General features: G+C 35.1%; 1 protein-coding gene across 1 annotated transcript; it reads left to right on the top strand.

The window, feature by feature from the left end:
- Positions 1-55: 55 nt before the first annotated feature.
- On the top strand, positions 56-22,689 carry Kdm2 (Lysine demethylase 2). The gene is made up of 21 exons (XM_089709137.1): positions 56-215; positions 1,673-1,899; positions 9,794-9,905; positions 10,348-10,512; positions 10,914-11,049; positions 11,375-11,502; positions 11,772-11,921; positions 12,735-12,914; positions 13,848-14,007; positions 14,935-15,067; positions 15,248-15,371; positions 16,421-16,511; positions 16,742-16,896; positions 17,438-17,530; positions 17,844-17,934; positions 18,235-18,404; positions 18,736-18,903; positions 19,452-19,588; positions 19,951-20,239; positions 20,585-20,751; positions 21,446-22,689. The coding sequence occupies exons 1-21, from the start codon at positions 168-170 to the stop codon at positions 21,561-21,563; spliced, it is 3,042 nt and encodes a 1,013-aa protein (XP_089565263.1). The 5' UTR covers positions 56-167; the 3' UTR covers positions 21,564-22,689.
- The last annotated feature ends 671 nt before the right edge of the window (positions 22,690-23,360 follow it).

The following is a 23,360-nucleotide window of genomic DNA, read 5'->3' on the forward strand; positions in this document are numbered from 1 at the left end:
CGGTACCAACCTTCAAAACGTATACGGAGTGATTGCTTTTTGTATTGTTGGCAGTAGTGTCGTGTGTGGCAAATGGTGGATTGCGTTACTTTTTCTCGTGCTCCGTGTAAAATATTTACGTAAAATAGTGTTCATTTTGTGGTGCAGTGTTTCTGACTTACAGAAACATGTCGGAAACACTGCCGAATAATAAGAAACAAGTTCAAAGGCAGCTGGTGAGTGTTTATTGTTAAATTTTTACGTATTTAGTCCCGGGTGACGCCATGGTGGCTTTATCTGGGATCACGTAAACATGAAATGGTGCATCGCTGCATCGTGTATCGATTTATGTAAGTCATAGGAATAAGTTAGATGTTGTTATATTTAGAGATTACACAAAATTCTAAATATTTTGCTTGTGTCATCGTTCGGAGTTTTTTGAGATCACGCCGCAAGTTTAAAACGCGGCGGCCGTATGTATTCGCGCATGCGAAGAGGTGTCAAAATCTATAATAGTTTCGGAGATCGCAGTACTGCGACTATGACAAGGAGCGATATGCGGCGAGCGGCAGAGACGTCGTCGTCGAAGCATACCTAGCAGGCATCTGGTAGGGACGAAGGCGTTTCCCTCCCGCTTTTAGCGGAGGGCAGGCGGCCTGGGGCGTGCGCCGTGCGACCACACGTCGAGTCCGAACTCTTAACTATGATTCCGCTCGAAATCTAGTTTATTACTTAAAAGTTAAATATAAATAATCCTCTTCGGAACAATTATATATCGGTCGCAAGACAATTAACGAAAACATTGTACCAATTATATGGCGATGACGGATTGACGGATCACAATTTTATAGTACGTGTTTACCGCATGAATAAACTCTTTGTTATTTACTAAGGCGCAGTGCCTTTGGAATGAAAGTTTATATTGCTACACGATCCTCTATCAAGAAGCATTATATGCATTTACACTTGAACAATTGGCCTTGGGTTGCCTTTAAAAATGTTACCTACATGATTGTCTCTACAATAATCCAGTTTTACAATGTAACTCAAATATTTCTGTTATAAGAGAATAATAAATGATTTTAAATGGCATACCTATATTCTTATTCTTTCTGGAAAATAAAAAACAAAAACGGAACTTGGATTTAATTAATAAATTTAAATTGTTCTTATTCAATTCAAAATTCCCAGTTATAAAAAAAATATATACTTACTTAATATGTACTTCAATAGTACTTTCCCAAATACCAGCTTGCTCTTGGTTTGCTGTGATTAGGGGTAGGTATTCACTCCTGAATTTCGAAAATTGTGTTTGTTGTTGTTGTTATAACTAATAATCTGTAACACTTATATTTGGTTCTATGTCAAAGAGAAAAATGTAGAGTTCTTAAAAAATAGTGAGCGATGATAAATCAATCACTCGCAACCTTACAAGGCTACAATGAAATAGTAAAATTAGTATACAAAATGATTAAACATATAATTTATTCTTATGTAAGATATAAAATGGATAATACTATATGATATATTGAGATATTAGAAGTAAGGATAGTGAAAAAGTAATTTTATGGATATTCATAAGACAGCCATATATTTTTCCATAATTTATAACAGTACAAATTGAGAAGCGGTATTTTAGGGAACTTTGCTAACAGAAATAATGCTATTATAACCTTTATAATTTTCTAATTAGCGGGAACGCAAGCAGCGTAAGCTCTATTCCGATGAGTGGGCGCTGGGAGACGATGAAGCTGAAGGTGGAAGAGGTTTCTCCCTCGCTGACAAGCTGGAGAGCGCGAGGTTTGAGCATTCCGGGGCTGTATTGGATATGCAAGGGACTGATCTCACTATATCATACCTACAGAAGAATGGATTTGTAACGCCTCTTCTCTTCAAAGACAAAGCTGGCTTGGGATTGAGGTAAGTGCTTGATTATACAAGTACTTTGATTATTACTGAAATCTTCTAATACTTATATAAAACTATGACTGTATTTGTAATAAATAATTTGATCAATATGTTTAAGCATTTGCCGTTAGTGTCAATGCTTGATACAACAACTACATTTACAATTTAAAATTATTTTTTTATGAATTTACGTTGAATGGATTATGTTGTTTTGTTGCAATTGTATATTTGTTGTATATTTGTACAGTCCTTCCCTATTGTAATAATTATTAACTACTTTATATAATCAATAAAAACTCTACACAGAATGTAATAATAAAGAAATAAAATCATTTCATTAAACAAATTTCATATTATGTACTATTATAACTATTTTAGATGGATTGCAGAATGTATTCACTATTTAATAATACATTTTAAGCTACTGTTATTTATTAATGTTGTTGCACAATGGTATGTATTAATTTCAACAACTGACTGTTTGAAGTTAGCGCAGACTTAATGCTGACTCTTTGCTATTACATATTGCTTACATGATAAACCTTTTGGATTTGATATTTTGCGCTGACGCAAATGTTATGAGTGTAATGACAATTGACAACATCCGTCTGAAGTGTGTCATAGTACGAACTGTCAGTGTCATCACGTAAAAAGAAATGACACCGGTTCTTGTTAATCTGCCAAATTAAGCCGATAACAGAGGTTCAGTCAGTAAAATTACCACGCAAATACTATTATTTTAATTTTTAAGCTTATTCCTTAACCTGCCGTCTACTCAAGAATAAACTTAATTCTCCAATTTAAACTTCATACATTACAACAACATTCATAGTTTAGATTTTATAAATAAAGCACGCAATTAAAACGTTACTGTAGGTAACAGTGAGCTTAGAAATTACATCAGAGTAGAACCATTATTAAATATGTATTAAGTATTATTATGCTGAGCTTCAAATGAAGTTCAGAAGCTTCAGGTATTAAGTCTCGAAGTTATTCATATAAAGGCGTCAATCTGTGCGCGAATAACATTGAAGTGGCATTAGATGCAACTTTAATTAACATTATGTTTAATAGTATTTGGTAGCTTTGATTTTTATTATTAACTTTTCAATTTAATGAATAGGTGTGTCAAGCTTATGTTATTATCTCTTGATCATTGCCCTTATGTAAATTAAAACATTAATTAATTTAAGAGAATTTTGTAATTACACAACCGACCCATCAACAACGAACGAACAAACTTATTTGTAAGGTATCTCTACCCTTTCGTTTTAAATCCGTAGCTTTGACTCAATTACATCTCGGTGATATTTGAGTGAAAGTAACAAAAGATTTAATATTTTAGGGAACCATTGTCGTCTATAGTAGGTAACTATAGACGACAATGGTTCCCAGTTCCCACCATTATTAATTCGTCGCAAATCGCAATTTACTAATCACAAATATAATTATAAAATAATTGTTAAAATTCTTGCGAAGTTGAAGATGAAAAAAAGTTTTTAGTTTATGCTATATTAGCTAGGTTCTTCAAATGTACCTAGTATCCAGAAGAAAAAAAATATAGTGATATTTTTTTCCCCTTTTGTATTTTGCATAAATAAACCGGTTTACTTTTCGCTTTGTGCATATTGCATAGTCATCACTCTATGTGGTAAAATAAAATACACGTTTTACCTTGTCATATAGATGCCATGTTACTAAGTCAAGCTGAATTCAAAAAGGTATAAGAAGAGAACATATTATTTTTTGCATACCTACCTAATACCTAGTACCTATTATATTATTGAAATCTAACCTATTATAGGCCCTCTAATTCCTCCCACGTACGACGGAAATAGTAATATATTATTATAGCTATACTTATATAGTTATATCGTTCCTTAATTTCCAACCTACTACTCAAACATTCGATATAAACAAAAAAAAATATGTTTAAGTGATAACTTACCAGTTACCATAAACAAGCCACTCTAAAAGTTAAAACATTAGTATTGATTTAAAACAACCTGACACATTCCCTTAGTAGGCATGGATACATATGCATGACTGATTGCATACTTAATTTACTAAATCTATTAACTGGTTGCAACGATTATAAATACTTCAGAAATGATTCAATCAAATAGGATAATTAGCCTTCTGGCTATTAATTCTTTTAATATTAAATTTCTGTTGCACGTTATTTCGTGTCGACGAATGTATCCACTGTTTATTTTTAAAACTATAACTACAGTTTAAAGTTTACCAAAACGTTAAGCTTCTTGTTACGTTCTATTTAACACTAAGAAAGTTGGAGTTTGAACACTTGTAATAAAACTGTACTGTGCCATGAATTGATCAATTGAACCGTTATAGGTCCTTTATTTGTAATTTCTAATATTTTTCTTCTCTCTTTCGAGTGGAATTTTTATAATATTCAAATATTTTTCCCAATTTAACCTTAAAATAATGATATTTTTAAATGACGTTTTCTTTTTATTCGTGTATGAAAAAAGAAAATTAAACGTGTAGGTAACTACGTAAATTATTAGCCTATGTTGAAATTTGTTTCCTGTTTTTATTAATTATATTGTTTCTAACTCATATATATCTTAACATTTTATACTTATTATTTTTATAATATTATCGTCTTAAGATTTTAATTAACTAAGTACAGCTTTTGGCTTAAACTTTCTATTAAAAGTCATATATCAAATAAGATTATATCAAAACTAAAATATATCCTCTCGCACAATGCAGATTACATAACTCATTTGAAAAGTCATTTATTTGAAAATGTTTGTACTTAAGTCAAAACCACCTCTCTCAACTATCCATGTACTGTTTCTTATTTAATTTTTATACAGTAATAACTCCAAAAATGTGCATCTATTATTTCTCTCGCTATCTCTTATTCCTAAAAAAATTTCTTATAATTTTGAAAACAAGAGCTGATAGTTACTTTTGCACTTCAATACATAGTTGTGTATAGTTTGTATGTATAGGACTAGGAGTTACTATATGTATTGTAATAATGTTTAGATTAGATATTTATTTAGGAACAATTAAAGTAGAAAGTTGACAAGCTGGTTTTGTATTCATAGTCATCCTTATTTGAATGCTACAGAGGAAGTATTTTTTGTAATCACCTTATTAATTTGTAGTCACGTACGATGTACGTAGAGTAAATAAGGGAGGGATTATATTAAGCCTACTATTGCCCGATATTATTACTCGCGAGTCTTGTTTGGTATACATTTGTTTCTCATTTTAACCTCAATAATACAAATAAAATTTTGAATTAGGTACGTATGCAACATGAAAAATAAATTAGGTCAAGTAAATAAAACTTTCTTGCTTTGTGTGACATGTGACATATTTAAAAGCTACCTACCACCTTGGCTACCACACTCGTATCGTATTTCGTGCTGCCAAACTGACACTTATCCATAAACTAGCTGTTCCCAGTGCTCCGCTCCTGCAGTTGGTCTTAGCGTGATGATGCCACGATAAATGGGCTATCGAATACTGAAAGTTTTTTTCAAATCGGACCATTAGTTCCTGAGATTAGCGCGTTCAAACAAACAAAATCTTCATCTTTATAATATTAGTATAGATGTTTATTGGTCCACCATGTGTTTTGTCTTGCTATGCTTTATATAATGAAAATTTAAGTGTATAATTTGAAAAAAAAAATGAAATGAACTGTTGCACTCAAATCTCTTTACCTATAACAATTTTATAAAAATAATGGGTTCACATTGCTGCACTTTATTTATAATAGTAGATATTATTGAGGTGATGAGTAAAAATAATGTAAAACAAACAATTACCTAGGAATAGATAACCTAAAAGACCTAGAGTTCACTGGTAAGTAGGTAACCAGCCCCCACCCCCCATTTCCTGTATTCTAATTTACAAGGGTCGGGAATGGGTGCTAGTACAAAATTCAATATACTGTAGTATATTGTAGTATATTGGTTAAAAGAGATAAAAGAGTTTTATATGTTTAACCTAAACGCAATTTGTACCACAGCTTGAAGGATTTTTATGTTTATTAATGAACTCTACTGTTTGTCAGCAAATCATTCTTGAAACTTCATCTTCAAGTCAATCGATTTATTTTAATCGATAAACAATGTATTTATTCTCATTAATTTAGGAGTCGATAACTGAATCTAAAACTAGAATCAAAAATAGTAAAGACTAAAGCTATGTAAAAGTATAAGAGGGACTTTCAGTCAATAATTGTTTCCTTTTACAGCAATACAGGTCCTTTTAAAAGGTGGAAGTATATGTATAATTAAGTACAAATAATGAATTCTTTAAGCAATGGAGGTGTTTTTTCTGACTGAAAAACGTTTGTTGAAATCACGTGATTTTATATAGTGCGTACTAATTTTGGAAACTCGTAGGGCATCGTAGACACGTGTGGTTGACATAATACATTTCATGTGACGTGGCTCGGATACGATTATGTAACTTTTTAGCAGTTAACAGAATCGAATAAACATATTTTAAAAGCGAATAACATAAATAGGTAAGCATTGCAATACTTGCAAATGGGACCCTCAGCGAAATAATTCAATTCTTTATTTCATTACCACTTTTTGACCTTTGAAAGATGTTTCTCAAAATTTAAGTAGGGTTGCAACACGCATCTTGATTCTTGATTATTAAAAAAAAAAAGGGATGGTATCCCAAAATTGATATTATGTTCTTTTGATTTGAAACTCTATATTAATCTGAACTTTGTTTAACAATTTCTATACAAATTCAACACATAATAATTAAATTACAGCACTGAGATAAACGAAGTTCAGAACAATTTAACTTGTTGCGATATTTTGCGATGATTTGAAAGCAACTCTTGTCATTGACGAAGCAGTGTAGAAATTGTAGCGGGAATCGTGCCTTATCGCTCACAAATCTTTAAGAATTTCAATTGTAAGGATAAATCATAAAAGATAATATGTTTATGGATGAAGGTTTACGATTCGCGCAATTTGATCAACTTTTGATACATTGCATACATGTGTTAATTAATGCCGAAGAAGTATACTTTACTGTTAAGGATACATTCGAATTGTTGTTAACCAAATTAGATAATAAATAAAGCATTATACACAATTTTCCGTTTAAAACCACGAATAGGTAGTGGTTACAACTAATAAGTCTGTAGTAGAGTTGAAATTATCTGCTCTATCACAGAACGCGGTTATCGTTCTACAATTGAATTTGAAGTATAATTTCATCAATCGTGTAGGAACATTTCGATTTATAAAATTATTTGATTTGATAAGCGGCTTATCGATAAAGAGCGAGCGCTATAAACCCACGTTGCTTATTGTACACTTGGTAGGTCGACTGTAAAATGGATGTTTTTATCGCTTCCCTTCACTGGCGGTTCGAGACCAATCGTTTTTGTTTACATGTAAAATAAATAGTGTATAATAATTTCTCGACTGGTTTTAAATATTTCTGTTAGCTCGGATTAATAATTTGGAGCTTGGTGGTTGATTGTATCAAGATTATATCGTAGTAATTTCTTAAAGTTCAATATAATTTATAGCTAGAGATCGCGTTTTCTCACGTCGACGCAGACGGTGTATTTTCTCGCGCCTTTCAAAAATTTAGTAGCACGCACTAATCTTGTTTTATAATATGTAGGTTCCACTAAATCCGAGTTTGAACTACGATTATGATTCAAAGCATTGTTTGCTTTTGTCACGTCATATATTGTGATAAACATTGTAAATTAAATATTCAATATAAAATAAATGAATGAATGAATGAATGAAAATAATGAATGAAAATAAAGTTAGAAATAAAATAAAGTAGCATAATAAAGCTGTATTGATTAAATTCAGCTTTACATTTCCGAGTAATATATGCACGAGTTTATTTGTGAGCTTTCCACTCTTCCCAGAATCGTGATGCAATTATCCAATCAAATGTGGGTAGAAGCGGGTGTATGGTAGCTGGAACAGCAGCCTCCCGCCCGCCCACAGAACATCCACGGCCAACGCTCTGAACTCTGACATCTGAAATAATATCCGACAATTCGTCACAGATAATAAAATGTTGATGCACACCCAAATGCACTGTCAGCTGTGATTTTTGTTTGTTGTAGGTTGAATTTATTTAACGTAAAGGGATTTTCAGAATATATGTATATTATTATCCTCGTTTTCAGTGTAGCATTCAACGAAAATGTCGTGAAGATAATTAATAATTTTAAAAGCTCAGTTTTTGTTAGGAAAACTCTTTAAGTTTAGTTAGTAGATACTTAAATTATTGTCTCTTTTACAAATCGTCACTCGAGTCCTGTTTAATATAATATTTTTTGAAGCAAAATAATTAAAAAAACTAAAAGTATAAAAAATAATAGATCTTTTGTTTAGTTTTTAGTTTTGTTAGTTTGAAGACTCCCGACGAAGACGTACATTATTATCTCGCATTTCATGACTGTATTTTTATTCCGAGAAATAAGGAACTGAGGGCGGGGTCTATACCGATTAAAGTCTATTTTGCTCGCTAATTGAGTCTTCCTATCTAGTAGTTGAAATAATCGATAGTTTACGAGAATTCAAGATAAAACCTGTTTAAATTTCTTATCTTCGTAAAATTAAAATGCAAGTTAGCAATAGCACAAATGTTTAAAAATTGAAATTTGAAAGATATACGTAATATTCAGCAGCATTACTTAGTTGCAAACAATATGTGGAACTTTACATAATCTGTATTTTAATTGCGTTTTTATTTATGACTGAAGAAACTACTCAGTATGTACTTATAATAGCTTCATTAAAAGGATTGATCGGCTCTGACTTGAGTTTCTTTAGAAACTATGCGATCTGTAACTATAGGATAGAATATCTCCTTTTTGTGTGGCGTAACAAAGCCAAGGTACGTTGAAATCGAGCTGTCTCTATGGAAATAATACACGGAACTTTACGACTGCGACTTAGTTTCCATTTCTGAGATAACTGTAATATTAGAATGTCCTTGTAAAAATATTTCATATCATACATTTGAGCTATAACTAAAACATTATATTATTTAAAGAAGCTTTTGGGTCGCCTGATGGTAAGCGCTACCACCGCCCATGCACATTTGATAATTATTATTAACGCGAAGTTTCTAATAGATTTTTTCGCTCTTAGCGCGTCACGCCCAGCAAAAGCTAGGAGTGACAATATCACGGTCAGGTAGTATGCAACTAGTCATATATGTCTAGCTCTCAATTCGTCAATGCGATCGATATGTACCTACGTACTATGTAGCGGTGTGTGCAACCGCGCACCTGTAGAATATTTACCATTACGTCATAACTCTTTCTGCTTTTATTGAAATGTATCTAAGTAAACAAGTCATTAAAAATTATAAGTCATTTATAGGTACGTTGTATGTATTGCGTCAAAGGAATAACCAATTTATGGAAGCTTTGTTAAAATGTCTTACAGGAAAGTAAGCCATTATTTTCTTGGCGTATAAGGACATGTAAAGATTTTTCCTCGCGTCGTCTTTGTGATCACTGATTAAAACGCTTTTTATGTATAACAAAATGTTGGGACCTTGTTGGGACTATTTTTACCCTTTTCTTGAAACCTACGGAAAATTTGTCTGTTTGAATTACGTAATATTGCGTTCATGGGTGTTGCCTTCATAATATGTACAAGCAAAAAATTATGTCGTGAATGTAAAAATACGAACTTTTAAAATATAAATTAATTAATTCATTACATTCAAAAGCCAACCCATCTATATCGATTCAAGCAATCTATTTTGAATACATTAAACGCGAAAGACAAAGATTGTTTTAATAACCGTTCATTCGTGATGTACTTAATTTCATGGCGCGGTGCAAACAATGAAGTTTTTCGCTCCAACAGCGACGTGGTCTCACATTCATATCTCTCCGCAGAGTGCCGACCAGCAACTTTACAGTGAACGATGTGCGCATGTGCGTCGGCTCTAGGCGGGTTCTCGACGTCATGGATGTAAACACGCAGAAGAATATCGAAATGACTATGAAGGTAAGCTTCAACGTGTTATTTAACAGGAAAAGGATAAATAAAACGTTTTACGGTTGATAAAAAGTTGGATGTGGAATTGATTTGAAAATATTTGCTGTATACTCGCGCGGCTTTCGAACAGTCGCGTTCGTATGTTGGCAAGATGCTTTGGGCGCCAATTTTTGACTTCCGGGAGAAGTTATGCTATCTTTGCGCATGCTCTTTAAAGGTTCTAGGGCAATTCTCTCTCTAAATTCCATTAATTTGAATGCCACAACGCAATTTAATAGGAGTTTCTATCGTTTCTTACTAAAATTTCTTAAAGACTACCTATATGATTCTTAAAGATATATTACATTTGAAATCAGCTTATGCAATATACAAATAATTAATAAATTAATAAAAATACCATCAAACACTCAAAAGCCGACCACTTTTTCAAATCCTTTCCTTATTATTCCAGGATTGGCAGCGTTACTACGACGATGCGAACAAGGAGAGACTTCTGAACGTCATTTCGCTAGAGTTCTCGCACACAAGGCTAGAGAACTACGTGCAGGCTCCGCGCATCGTGCGCATGATTGACTGGGTCGAGACCGTGTGGCCGAGGCACTTGAAGGACCAACAGGTATATATTTAATAGATTTTCTTTATAAATTTAGGGTAAGACTTATAATTTTGGTATAAGTTTTGGCTTTTTGTCTATAAGCTAATGGTTCATGTAACTTATAATTGCCGAATACTAGTGCTGATTGCAAATTCTAAAATCTATTTTATCATATATGAGAATACTCCATATTAATAACATGTAGTGGAAGATCATTGTATCTCCTTGTCTTAAGATAATATAACAATTTTTGGCTCATGTATCTCTACATGATGAAAATGAAATTTTGAAATCATTTTCTGACTTTATCGACTACATTTTCTAGAACATATATTATATACATTCGAAATACTTACTGAGAATATCAAACTCTTGAGAAATAAATAATAAAATTAAATAACACTTACCTGTTTGAATTTCAGACCGAGTCGACAAATGCGCTAGATGACATGATGTATCCAAAAGTGCAAAAGTACTGTCTGATGTCAGTGAAGGGATGTTACACAGATTTTCACATTGACTTTGGTGGCACTTCCGTTTGGTACCATATCTTGCGAGGTAAATAATATACATATTATGTTTTTCAACTATTTTATTACTCTCTGTATAAAGTATTTGAAAAGCGAACTTATTTTGATATTTAATTCTAAATTTAGATTTAATAAGTAGCTAATATTAAGTTATAAAATATTATATAACAATATAAATATAAACAATATAATAAAACACCTTTGCCTGGAAGATCTTGGTGCCAGCAATAAGGCTGCCTTCCATACACCATTGTTATACATAAATAATGTTTGTATAGGCCTATTTTGTTCTTAAATTGGTGTACAATAAAGTGTGTATCATATAATATTCAATTTGCATTGAAAATTTTCAGGAGCTAAGGTATTCTGGCTCATACCACCAACAGAGCGGAATTTGCAGCTATATGAAAAGTGGGTTCTATCTGGCAAGCAGTCTGATGTGTTCTTTGGTGACACTGTCGAGAAATGTATTAGAGTCCATGTATGTATCTTTTTATCACAATTAAAATTGTGTGTCTCTAATAAAATAATTAAAGAGCTTGTTTACTTAAATTTCCTTAATACTATGTCCTGACCATTCTTAGCAAATCACTTAAACTGATATAAGTGGTGTTTCAAAAGGAAACAATATAAAAATATCTGAGATAATTCATTCCCATCAGTAGAAGCCGGTGAGAGAAACTAAAATAGAACTGTTAAAGAGGAAAAAAACAAACTTATAAGTAATACTCCTATATTAAATCATTTCAGTTGCAAGCCGGTCACACATTCTTCATCCCGACTGGTTGGATTCACGCGGTGTACACTCCAAGCGACTCACTCGTGTTTGGTGGAAACTTCCTGCATCAGTTTGGTATTGAGAAGCAGCTGAAAATCGCGCAAGTTGAGGATGTTACCAAGGTATTTGATTTTATTAAAAGCTTTTTATATTACGCTTATACACGCAAAAGCAATATTGAATATAGGGACTTACTTAATCTTACTTTTAATATGTATAAAATATTTTACCTTTTAAACAGCAGTGAGATGACAACAAACATCTCGATTTGTGCGACTTCGTTAAACTTATGGTCGTAAAACAAAGGCCTATTGTCCACGTAATATGCACGTTATGCGCACACTTTCGTGACTTGTAAGTCGCACGGAGTGGCAACGTCGCGTCAGCCACATGGAGTGGAAATCTCTTGAAATACTAGTTGAAAGAAAACTGAGACATTTTGTTGTGTGAAGTAGCGTCAACATAACAAAGTCCAACTCAAATGTGTATTTAATATTTATGCATTCATTCGGACTTTGTTTAGAAATGCTTTTAAGTTTTATCCCATTGAGCCCCAAGCGGCCCGATCGGTCCCAGACACAATAGCTATTGTGTCTGTGGTTCCAGGGCCTGAGTTATATTAAAACTTAAAAAAATTGGTTGTTTGTAAAGTAGATTTACGATCGAGATGTTTACGTGATAACGTCTTATTGGTGGCAGCGCTCGAGATGAGACGGGAGATCGGTCCGTCTCTCTCTCGTTATACCTGCGATCGCGCTCGTGAGGTTTTGGTGTGACACAAGTTTCTGAACATGTCACCCGACTAAAACGATTTTAAAAACGTTATCACGTTAATAAATAAAACGAATAATCTGTCACAAATATGCGAAATACGCCTATCATGTAGATTGTATGCATTCGTCACATGACGCGTCCTAACACAGTACACTCAACAGGTGCCGCAAAAGTTCCGCTACCCGTTCTTCACGGAGATGCTGTGGTACGTGCTGGACCGGTACGTGGGCGCGCTGCTGGGCCGCTCGCACCTCGCGCCCGAGGGGCAGAGCGCCGCCACCGCGCCCGCCGCGCCCAAGGAACACGTGCACCTCACGCAGAACGAGCTGCACGGACTCAAGGTATATCCATACTATAATATTATAAATGCGAAAGTAACTCTGTCTGTCTGTCTGTTACTCAATCACGCCTTAACTACTGAACCAATTTGCATGAAATTTGGTATAGATATATTTTTATACCCGAGAAAGGACATAGGATAGGTTTATCCCGGAAATCCTACGGGAACAGGTTTTTCTTTGAAAACGCGGGCGAAGCCGCGGGCGGAAAGCTAGTATTATATATGGGAAACTAGGTTTCCGCCCGAGGCTTCGCCAGCGCAGTCAAAGAAAAACCCGCATAGTTCCCGTTCCCGTGGGATTACCGGGATTGCGTCATTTTCCCGGGATAGAAAGTAGCCTATGTCCTTTCTCGGGTTTCAAAATATCTCCATACCAAATTTCATGAAAATTGGTTCAGTAGTTTAGGCGTGATTGAGTAACAGACAGACAGACAGAGTTACTTCCGCATTTATAATATTAAGTATGGATATGGGAAATAAAGGTCACAAATATAAGGCATTTGTGGAATGTTACAAGTTCTACGATGACCTTTACATGATGTAGGGAAATGTATAGGATGATGGTATAATGAGATCGCATCACGCATCGTAGCGCGGGAAGTAAGTCTTGTGGGAGTGTAAATCATCGTGTGGGTTTTTTCTATGTTTTTTATTTACACAGGTGGTTTTTTAGTTGCGGTTTACTTCCCGCGATTGGTTCATTTTATTCAAAGCTGTTCGCTGTTATTGCAGCTACACACGAAAATGAATGCCTTTTGTGTAATGTTGCTTAAATTCGTTAATTGCCTTTCGACCTTAAAATATATCAAAGACAATAAAAAAACATCGAATTGATTTCTGAAATCCCAGTCATATTTTTGAGTTAGCTGCTAATATGATTATATTAAAAATAATTGCGATTTCAAAATTATAACCTGAACAAAACACTTTCCAGGCCATAGTGGTGTATTTACACCAGCTACCAGCGGCGCGCAAATCCGTGCCAGAACTATTAACGGACCCGATAGCGCTTGTTCGTGATGTGCGCACGTTGGTCGAACAGCATCGTCATGATAAACAGAACTTGGCTGTCACTGGGCAACCTGTGTTGAAAGGTAATTCATTTTATATATTAATTATTGACGTGACAACGTCTTATAATTCGATAGCCGGCTGCACGCATGAAAAAACATGACTCATGCGGCGTTACCTCGCTCTGAGGCGTTCCGTTAGGATTGAAGTGCAAGCGAGAGCGCGGAACGAGCGACAAAGAAGCACAATCGGACGTTGTCACGTTCAACTATCGTCAGTAAACCGACTTTACAGACAACCAATTTTTTTTTAAAGCTTTTTGGCTTCAGTGAATAGGTAAAATGAAGCGATAATGTTGATTAACCCATTGACCACCGAGCGGCCCGATCGGGCCGAGACACAATAGATTTTCTATTGTGTCTGTGATCCGAGGACTGACGCATTAAGAAATAGGTATCTGTGCTATTTCTTAACTTGTAATGTATTGGCGCTTTATTTGAAGTATTTCCAATTCTTAAAAGTCATAAAAGCAAAAACTTTATGTTTAGTATCAACAAAGTCGCAATTTCCTTAATAAATACTCTACAATCTCGCTATTTAATGATGCTATTTAATGTTACTTGATAGCTAGGCTAGGAGACGGTCAAAAGAATTTACCTCTAAGAAAAAAGCGCTGTGTATGGTCTAACTGCACGACTGCACTGACGATAGTAATTTTATTTATACTTTATTCGAATTTCCCTTGATTTTTCGCCTTTCCAAGTGTAAATGTTTTTTTTTATTTTTACATATTATCTAGGACCAGACGAATCTTTATTAAATTGAAAAAAAAATACGGGTTGCACTCCGGGAGTGCCGGCAGAAGTGAAAACTTGATTATAACGTTCAGCATGTTTGATATTTTGGAATGGTATCCGTCTTACGCTTTTTCGATCAGGCCGGGTCCTGACGCGAGTTTAAGATTTTATACCCAACGCCGCTAAAGAAGTTTTCACTTCAATATTATCCAGGACCAGACGAAGCATCAAGCGGTGAGCGTATACGGCAGTGGAGCGGACGCGGTGGTCGGGGCGGGCACCGGGGCGGGGCCGCCAGACCGCGCCCTGAACACGCCAACAACGCACCAAGGCGACGACGCACAAGGTGAAAAAACTAAGCACTTAGTATTAAGCCCGTGCACCGTCATCAAACCTTTTTAGTAAATAGCACATCTAAATAATATGTAGTAATTAACAATATCAAATCTGTTTTATTTTTTACTTTTCTGTTTTTGAAGTCGGTTGTTTTTAATTTAGTTATTTTTATAATATTGATTATTTTCAGATGCAAGAAATGCGAAGCTTGCCAGCGTACAGATTGCGGCGAATGCGTGTTCTGCCACGACATGGTCAAGTTCGGAGGTCTGGGGCGAGCCAAACAGACTTGCGTTATGCGCCAGTGCTTGCAGGTTAGTTTGATCACAACATTAATTGTTAGATTTCATTGTTTTACTGAACATATGTTGAGATTCCAATAGTTTTGATAATATGTACTATTGAAAAATTTTGATGGCCATTAAATTAATTGCCAAAATTTAAGCAACAGATGAATGAATGAATGAATGAATAAATACTTTATTTGCACCAGAAACAAAATGATGATGACCAAATGACCAAATGCTTTTGAAAAACATATTTTATTAGCAAAATCAGATTAGACTGGTCTAGGCTCCGAGGGTTTTTTTATCAAGACAATAGGCATGACGACAGTATCCATAAATGATCGTATTAGTGTTTTTAAGGGAAAATGTATAATAGATAAATTACATATAGTGACTTAGAAATCTTAAAAACATTAAGATTAATGAGATTATCAATAAAATAAAACATTGAAATACTGCAGTTGGCCATTTTGACTAAAACACGCGTGACGTCACGCTTAAGTAAACAACTCACGTCAGATGTTTTTTGTTGTTATGAATATGTTGAGAATACGCATTTTTATTTATTTTCTATTGTTTCACGTATGCTTTATCGACTCAGAACAGAAATATAATTGCGAATTCACGAATACATGGTTCGGGGTTCTCCGCGCCAACTTTATACAATCATTTCTTATTATTTTCTCGCATAAAATAATTACTAACACATTTTTGAGCATTATTTTTATGTGGATTCACACTGCAATACTGCACACCACTTATAAACTTTGAAATTCGTTTCTATAACACATATCAAATAAATATTTTTTTAATTTTCTTCGCAATGCGTACAAATAATTACGTATTTACCAAAGTGTGACGTCACGCCTACGCCATGACACCTGCGAGCTGTTTTGGCACAGTTAATAAATATTTTTTGGAAAATGGCTTTTATCTTCGTTAAATTTAAGTATATTACCGAAATATAGGGTTTTTCTTGTATTGTAAACGTATACACACATTATGGAAGAGGATTTCAAAATCTTTCGTCATGCCTATTATATTAATATTTAATTGAACTAAATTTCTTTTTTCAGCCAATGCTGCCAGTGACAGCTTCGTGTGCCGTTTGCCATTTGGACGGATGGATGCAAACACCTGTTGCTCCGCAGGCTAAAGGAAACTCCGGTATTTATTAATTTTCACTCTTATCTTTAAATAATTTTTGAAAAAAATGTAACTATTCTAGAATATAAAGGAGAATAAACATCTTCTTTGTAATATAAACTAATATACATCAATTTGACTGTGGGTAGAACCATAACTTTAGCCTTTTTTTCTTTAACATTTTCTGAGACTATCAAATGTAAAGATTTAATAAAGTATTTAATACTATAGCTATTCCTCATTATTTTTAGGTCGCAACGGTCCCTCCCTATTGCGCGAATGCTCAGTATGCTACAGTATCGTGCATGAAACATGCGTGCCGGCCGGCGGGCAATTGAACGAAGATCTGCCCAACTCGTGGGAGTGCCCCACTTGCACCACTATGGGACTGCACCACGATTATAAGGTTGGTATCGAGTTTATTGGTAAAGAATAATAATGGCAAATGCTTGGTGTGATATAGTATTGTGCATGAAACATGTGTGCCGGCCGGCGGGCAATTGAACGAAGATCTGCCCAACTCGTGGGAGTGCCCAACTTGCACCACTATGGGCCTGCACCACGATTATAAGGTTGGTGTCGAGTTTATTGTATTATCCATACTAATCCATACTAATATTATAAATGCGAAAGTAACTCTGTCTGTCTGTCTGTTACTCAATCACGCCTAAACTACTGAACCAATTTGCATGAAATTTGGTATGGAGATATTTTGATACCAGAGAAAGGACATAGGGTACTTTTTATTGCGAAATATGTACCACGGGCAAAGCCGGGGCGGACCGCTAGTATTTCATAAAGTGGCCTATTGCGCCAATGCTTGGTGTGTTATAGCATCGTGCGCGAAACTTGCACTACCATACGGCTGTACACATAATATATTGACCTATTGCGAATAAATCCAAAAGAAAATATGCATTTAAATAAATTTATTTTGTTTGTTACAGCCTCGTCACTTCCGCGCTCGACAGAAATCATCAGACTTGCGTCGCATGAGTGTCAGCTCGGATGCGAGTCAACTGAGCCAGAATCATGCGCAAGTGAGTTTAAAAAAAAATCAAATCAAGCTTCTTTTCAAGCGTTCGTATCTCTGTGTTGAAAATTATGTTTTAAGTTATTTAATAAAATTCTTTCTTTCTTAACAGTTTATAAAACTATAAACACGGCAAAGATATACAGTTATGTATGTTAATTTGCCTGTGACCTGTGACCGTCACGAAACCAGGCTATAGGGTTCAATTTCATCCATTTTATATATAAATCCATTATCCATTACGGTTACTCTATAATGGATAATTTTATTTTAGTAACTGCAATGTGTATTTTAACAGGACTCATAAATTGTTTTTTCAGAACAAATTACCGGTTCCACCCGTGACGGTGAAGACGGAGGCGGGCTCTGATGGCGAGAACAAGACAGACGTGCACATTAAAACTGAGGATGGTTCGTATTTCTTATTTGAATTATAATTTTATTAAAAAGTTACTTACATCAGTAATACTTGCACGGTTAGACTAATGGATTATTTGAAATAACGTTCCTGTGAAATATTTTTTGCATGAGGAGTGTGTTATTTAAAATATGTTTATGGTGTTGTAAAATAATTAGCAACTTATGAACTTCAGTTAGTTTGTAGTAGAAAGTGTATGAAAAGTCTGATTAAAAATAAAACACAGGATCAATTGTAAATTGTTTATTTATTCCTTCAAAAAAAAAAAAAAACATTTAAATTGCATTTTACAGAGATAAAACGCGACGAAGAAGGTAACGAAATAGCTGGCGAAAGCGGTGAGCGTGGTGAAGACTGGGAGCCGGCGAACAAACGTCGTCGTGCCAGTGATGAAGATGAAGCGCCGAAGAAACAGGCGCAGAGGGCTCATCTGGCTCTGCTTCTCACTCATCACTCGGCTAAGGTACTACTTTAATGGTAAAACTACTCAAAGATAAACTTGCCATCTGACATAAGTCTCCGGTAAGCTAGGCGTGAAATAGGGGTAGAGATTGTGGAGAGAGTGTTATCGGAAAAATAATAAAGTCCGGTAGTCATGAATTAAGGTCCTTTATAAATGGCGATTTAAATCGTAATAACTTGCTCTTAGAAATACTTCATAATGTTTAATTTAAGAGTTATGCATACAAGATATTGATCAGTGATAGGGCACACAATATGTTGTTCGCATTTTTTTAACTTGATAATTTCTAAGCTCATTTTATATTTTTTTTAAATGAAACATAATATTCTAGCCGCTAAAGAAACCGCTGTACCCTGTGCGTCCCGCTCCGGTGCCAGTGTCGAACTTCGTGGGCGCGCCGTGGCTGGACCGCGACGCGATGCTCAGCGTGTTCGCGAAGCTGACCCCGCACGAGCTGGCCACGTGCGCGCTCGTCTGCAAGGCGTGGGCCGAGTACTCGGTCAGTTTGTTCTTTAAGAGATGATTTTTCAATCCTTGGTTAAAACTTATTCGTCGAATAATGTATAAAACTACCATTTTAAAAACGTGTTCTCATTGCCCGTATTTGACAGTTTACGTGACATTTTAACATTATCGTGTAATACTTTATTGGACGGATAAGTTCTATCCAAGCATTGAAAAATCAGCCCTAAATTGTAATACTTTATTGGACGGATAAGTTTTATCCAAGCATTGAAAAATCGGCCCTTAGTGAGGTTTTTGTTAATAGATTTTGTCTTGAATACATAACATAGAATAGTACCTTTTAGTCCATACATAACCATGTGTAAAACTAATACAATATTAAATGTATGTGACCAATTCCAATTATGTTATTGAAGTCCCGTGATCTTTGTTGCACTGATAGCTTTTTAAATAACTGACAAGCTAGCTATCTGCTTTGGCAGATCGAAACAAAAATATATTTTAATGTGTGTTCAATCTTCTGAATTTCATTAACTATTCCGTTTTTACCTATTAAATTGTAATTTAATTGTTATCTCTCAGATGGATCCATCACTGTGGCGCAGCATGTCGTTTGTGCAAGTGCGCGTGTCCGCGGCGCAGCTGGCGGGCATCGCGCGTCGCCAGCCGCTCACGCTCGGCCTCGAGTGGTGCCATCTAGCGAGGCGCCAGTTGGCTTGGTTAGTTTTGTTTTGATAGTATCAATCTCCGCTTGAAGATGTAATTCTAAATGCTAAATATTAAATTAAAAGTTATGAATTGATTAGATTTGGTATCTATATCTATCTATCTTTTGAACTTTATGATTCATAATGTGAATCAAATTTTTTAGCAAATCTTTATAGCTAGATTTTAATAAGTTAAAAAGTTAAAATGAGGTATTGATAATCGGATTCAGAATTATTTTATTTTTGTTTAAAATGCATAATATGTCAATGGTCAGCATTAATATGCAGTCAGTATTAATATTATGATTATCTAGCTTCTTTTTTATTTCAATAATGTAATACTAAATTCATTGATACTCATTTTCTAATTCCAGGTTACTAGCCCGCTTGCCAGCGCTCCGCTCGCTGTCCCTCGCCGGTTCACCAGCAGAAGCAGCTCTAGCTCTGCGATCCAGCGCATGCCCACCTCTGACGTCACTAGACCTATCCTTCGCGCGTTGCCTTGACGACGCCAAGTTGCGTGGGATCCTCGCGCCGCCGGAGAACTCGAGACCCGGCGGTGGAGCGCGCTCCGGGACGGAACCGTCCCGCTTGGCCGCGCTCGCGGTACTGAGGCTGCCCGGCACGGATATCACTGATGTTGCCATGCGTTATGTTGTACAGGTTAGTTGGTGACATAGAAATGTTTGGATTATTGTATTGTTGATTTTTGAGATTATCGAAGTATTGCACAAAAATAAACTGAAATAATTACGATATTATTAGTAAAAATGTGTAGATAGGTTATTTGCCCTCTGGAATATGGCTAATAAGCCAGCCTTCAGTCGTATTCTTTTCGCTAATGATATTTCAATCATGCTATCTTACTTTGCATCTACGTCTACGCCTCATCCTGAGTGGGTTAGTGGGCCGTTGTTGAAGATCAAAATGTTGTGTTAGGAACCTACCTATATTTTTTAATGCAATCTTAAATATTGTATATTTTATTCTTGTTTGCGTATTCCCTAGGCATTGCCGAAGCTAGTAGAGCTGGACGCATCTTCTTGCGCGCGGCTGACGGACGCGGGCGCGGCGCAGCTCGCGCACCACGGGCTGCAGCGGCTGTCGCTGGCCGGCTGCCGGCTGCTCACCGAGGCCGCGCTCGACCACCTGGCGCGCTGCCCCAATCTCGTAAGGTGAGATACGTCATGAGATTAGGAGCAACTCGGTGTACAGTATACCGAACAAAAAAAAAGACGGGTTGCACTCCGGGAGTGCCGGCAGAAGTGAAAACTTGATTATTAACGTTGAGCATGTTTGATATTTTGGAATGGTATCCGTCTTACGCATGGAATATAAGGGCTAAAAAAAAACATCCGTCTTACGCTTTTTCGATCAGGCCACGTGTCCTGACGCGAGTTTAAGATTTTATACCCAACGCCGCTAAAGAAGCTTTCACTTCAATAAAAAAAAGACGGGTTGCACTCCGGGAGTGCCGGCAGAAGTGAAAAATTGATTATTAACGTTGAGCATGTTTGATATCCATCCGTCTTACGCTTTTTCGATCAGGTCACGTGTCCTGACGCGAGTTTAAGATTTTATACCCAACGCCGCTAAAGAAGTTTTCACTTCAAAAAAACAATATGATCGCGCTCAATTTTGCTACAAATGGTTTTCGTGCAAATAGATGCCTGTGTACATTAGTTATATCTATGCTTACAGATACTTTAACAAAGGAAACACTGTATGTAATAGCTGTTTTTTTTTTGTATATATTTCAAATATCCTTATTGAAACGTTTGTTCAACAAGTAGCAGCGCATTTGCGTCGTCATAAACAGTAAAAAATTACTAACATACTAATTTTGAAAAAAAAATCTTCAAATTGCAGACTCGATCTCCGACACGTGCCACTCGTGTCAACGCAGGCCGTCATCAAGTTCGCGGCCAAGTCCAAACACAACTTGCACGTCAAGGATGTCAAGTTGGTCGAGCTACGGGCCACCTGATCCGAGGCCGACGTGGCTGAGTCCACGTCCACGTCCACGCCCACGCCTGACGTCACCAACGCCGCTTCCACCGCTGACGCTGACAAACCTAACGACGCTGAGAAAGACGTCACCGCTGAGAAAGCTGACGTCACCGCTGAGAAAGCTGACGTCACCGCTGATAAAGCTGACGTCACCGCTGACAAAGCTGACAAAGACACCACGCCTGAACCAGCAATGGAAACGGAATAAATCCACATTGTAGTGTTATAACAGTGTGGTAAAGACAATGTGTTTGTGTGCTGTGAATATGAATGTGAAACCAAATTAATTGTACTGTAAGTTTAATTTACGTTAGATAGAATTTTAATTCCTTTACAGAGTCCTCTCACAATATTGTTTTAACATCTGACAGATTTATTCTATCAAATAACAAATATATATCAACCTTTATATTCCTGTAGTTTTCCCTTTCTGTAGGTAAGAAAAGTCCTTTGCTGGAGTGAGAAACATTGCTATTTAAGCATTTAGTTCATATAATTGGAGAGTGTGAACTTGGCAATCTTTTCTTACTCCAGTGATAGATTTTCGAATTATACGTGTGACTATAGGAATATAAAGGCAACTTTTTATATTTTAATTTTGGCTAACATTGAGGACTTTGTGTATGAATTATTATTATTACTTAAGCACACCATTGTATTTAATTCAACTTCATCAAGTAGACAATATGCAGTGTGTAACATATCAGAATACTTACATTTTTCCTCATTGTAAAGTATCTGTACACAGAGATACTTTCAATGTATGTAAATTGTTGTACTCTCTCATATTTTAATTGTTTTACTAATTGTTTTACTCTCTCATATTAAATAAATCACTTTTATGTTGGTAAAAAACAAAATTTTCACTTGTTCTTAAGTGATATTTCTTATTTCCTACTTAATACTAATATAATAATAAATAAAAATTCACACATTAATTGCAGAAAAATATACATTGGATTATGGATTTATAAAACAATAATATGTATCTAAATATGTGGTTATATCAATTTTATTATCACCCTGATATGGTTAAAAGAACCAATTGTTTAGCATGTTATTGTGATTAGATTTCAGACATTTTTATGCTTAAGGGTAATATATGGAGATATAAAAAATATTTGTGGCATCTCTTAAGCATTATTTGTCTGTAATTGTATTGCATTAAGATGCTAAATTTCTGAATATGGGTAAAATAATAAGCAAATTACGATATTTAATTATGATTTAACTCTCATACTTAAGAGTGAATATAAATATTGACAAATCATATACAGGGTGGAAATTTTGAATGGACTCTGGAGTAAAACTTCTTGAACTATAGTAGATATAGAAAATTTTTCTGAATTTTTGATGAAAAGGACATCGCAAGTAATTTTTCTAAAATTTTGATATAATAAATATGACTTTTTCTTTTATAAATTAACTAATGTTTCATTTTTGTAAATTTAGTTATATCCACTAATTCAAGTACGTTTCCTTCAGGGCCTATTCAAAATATTGAATTTATGACCACTATTAAATAAATTGTAATGTTTGAATCAAATATTGTGATATATTATTTTGTGCCAACATTGGAAGCACATTTTGTATATGCACAAAATTATTTATTATCAAATAGTTAAAGATATCAATTTTATTGCATGCTGTTGCATTGATATATATTTTATTTGTTTCTTTGTTACTTTTCGATGTCAATAAAACCTGGGCGTTCTGATAATCAATTTCACGATTCTTATAAATATCTTCATATAAGTTCCTTTTTAAGATTAAA

This window comes from Colias philodice, chromosome 21 (genome assembly GCF_061535455.1).
Source record: "Colias philodice isolate Cphi_HAF_F1 chromosome 21, ilColPhil1 Martin Lab GWU primary, whole genome shotgun sequence".
NCBI lineage: Eukaryota > Metazoa > Arthropoda > Insecta > Lepidoptera > Pieridae > Colias > Colias philodice.

What these genes read in the sequence shown, in the direction of transcription:
- Kdm2 (XM_089709137.1), top strand. Translation starts at nt 168, where the DNA reads ATGTCGGAAACACTGCCGAATAATAAGAAACAAGTTCAAAGGCAGCTG. An exon ending in GCAGGCTAAAGGAAACTCCG is followed by an intron (nt 16,512 to 16,741) that starts GTATTTATTAAT and finishes CATTATTTTTAG; the next exon opens with GTCGCAACGGTCCCTCCCTA. An exon ending in GCGAGGCGCCAGTTGGCTTG is followed by an intron (nt 19,589 to 19,950) that starts GTTAGTTTTGTT and finishes TTCTAATTCCAG; the next exon opens with GTTACTAGCCCGCTTGCCAG.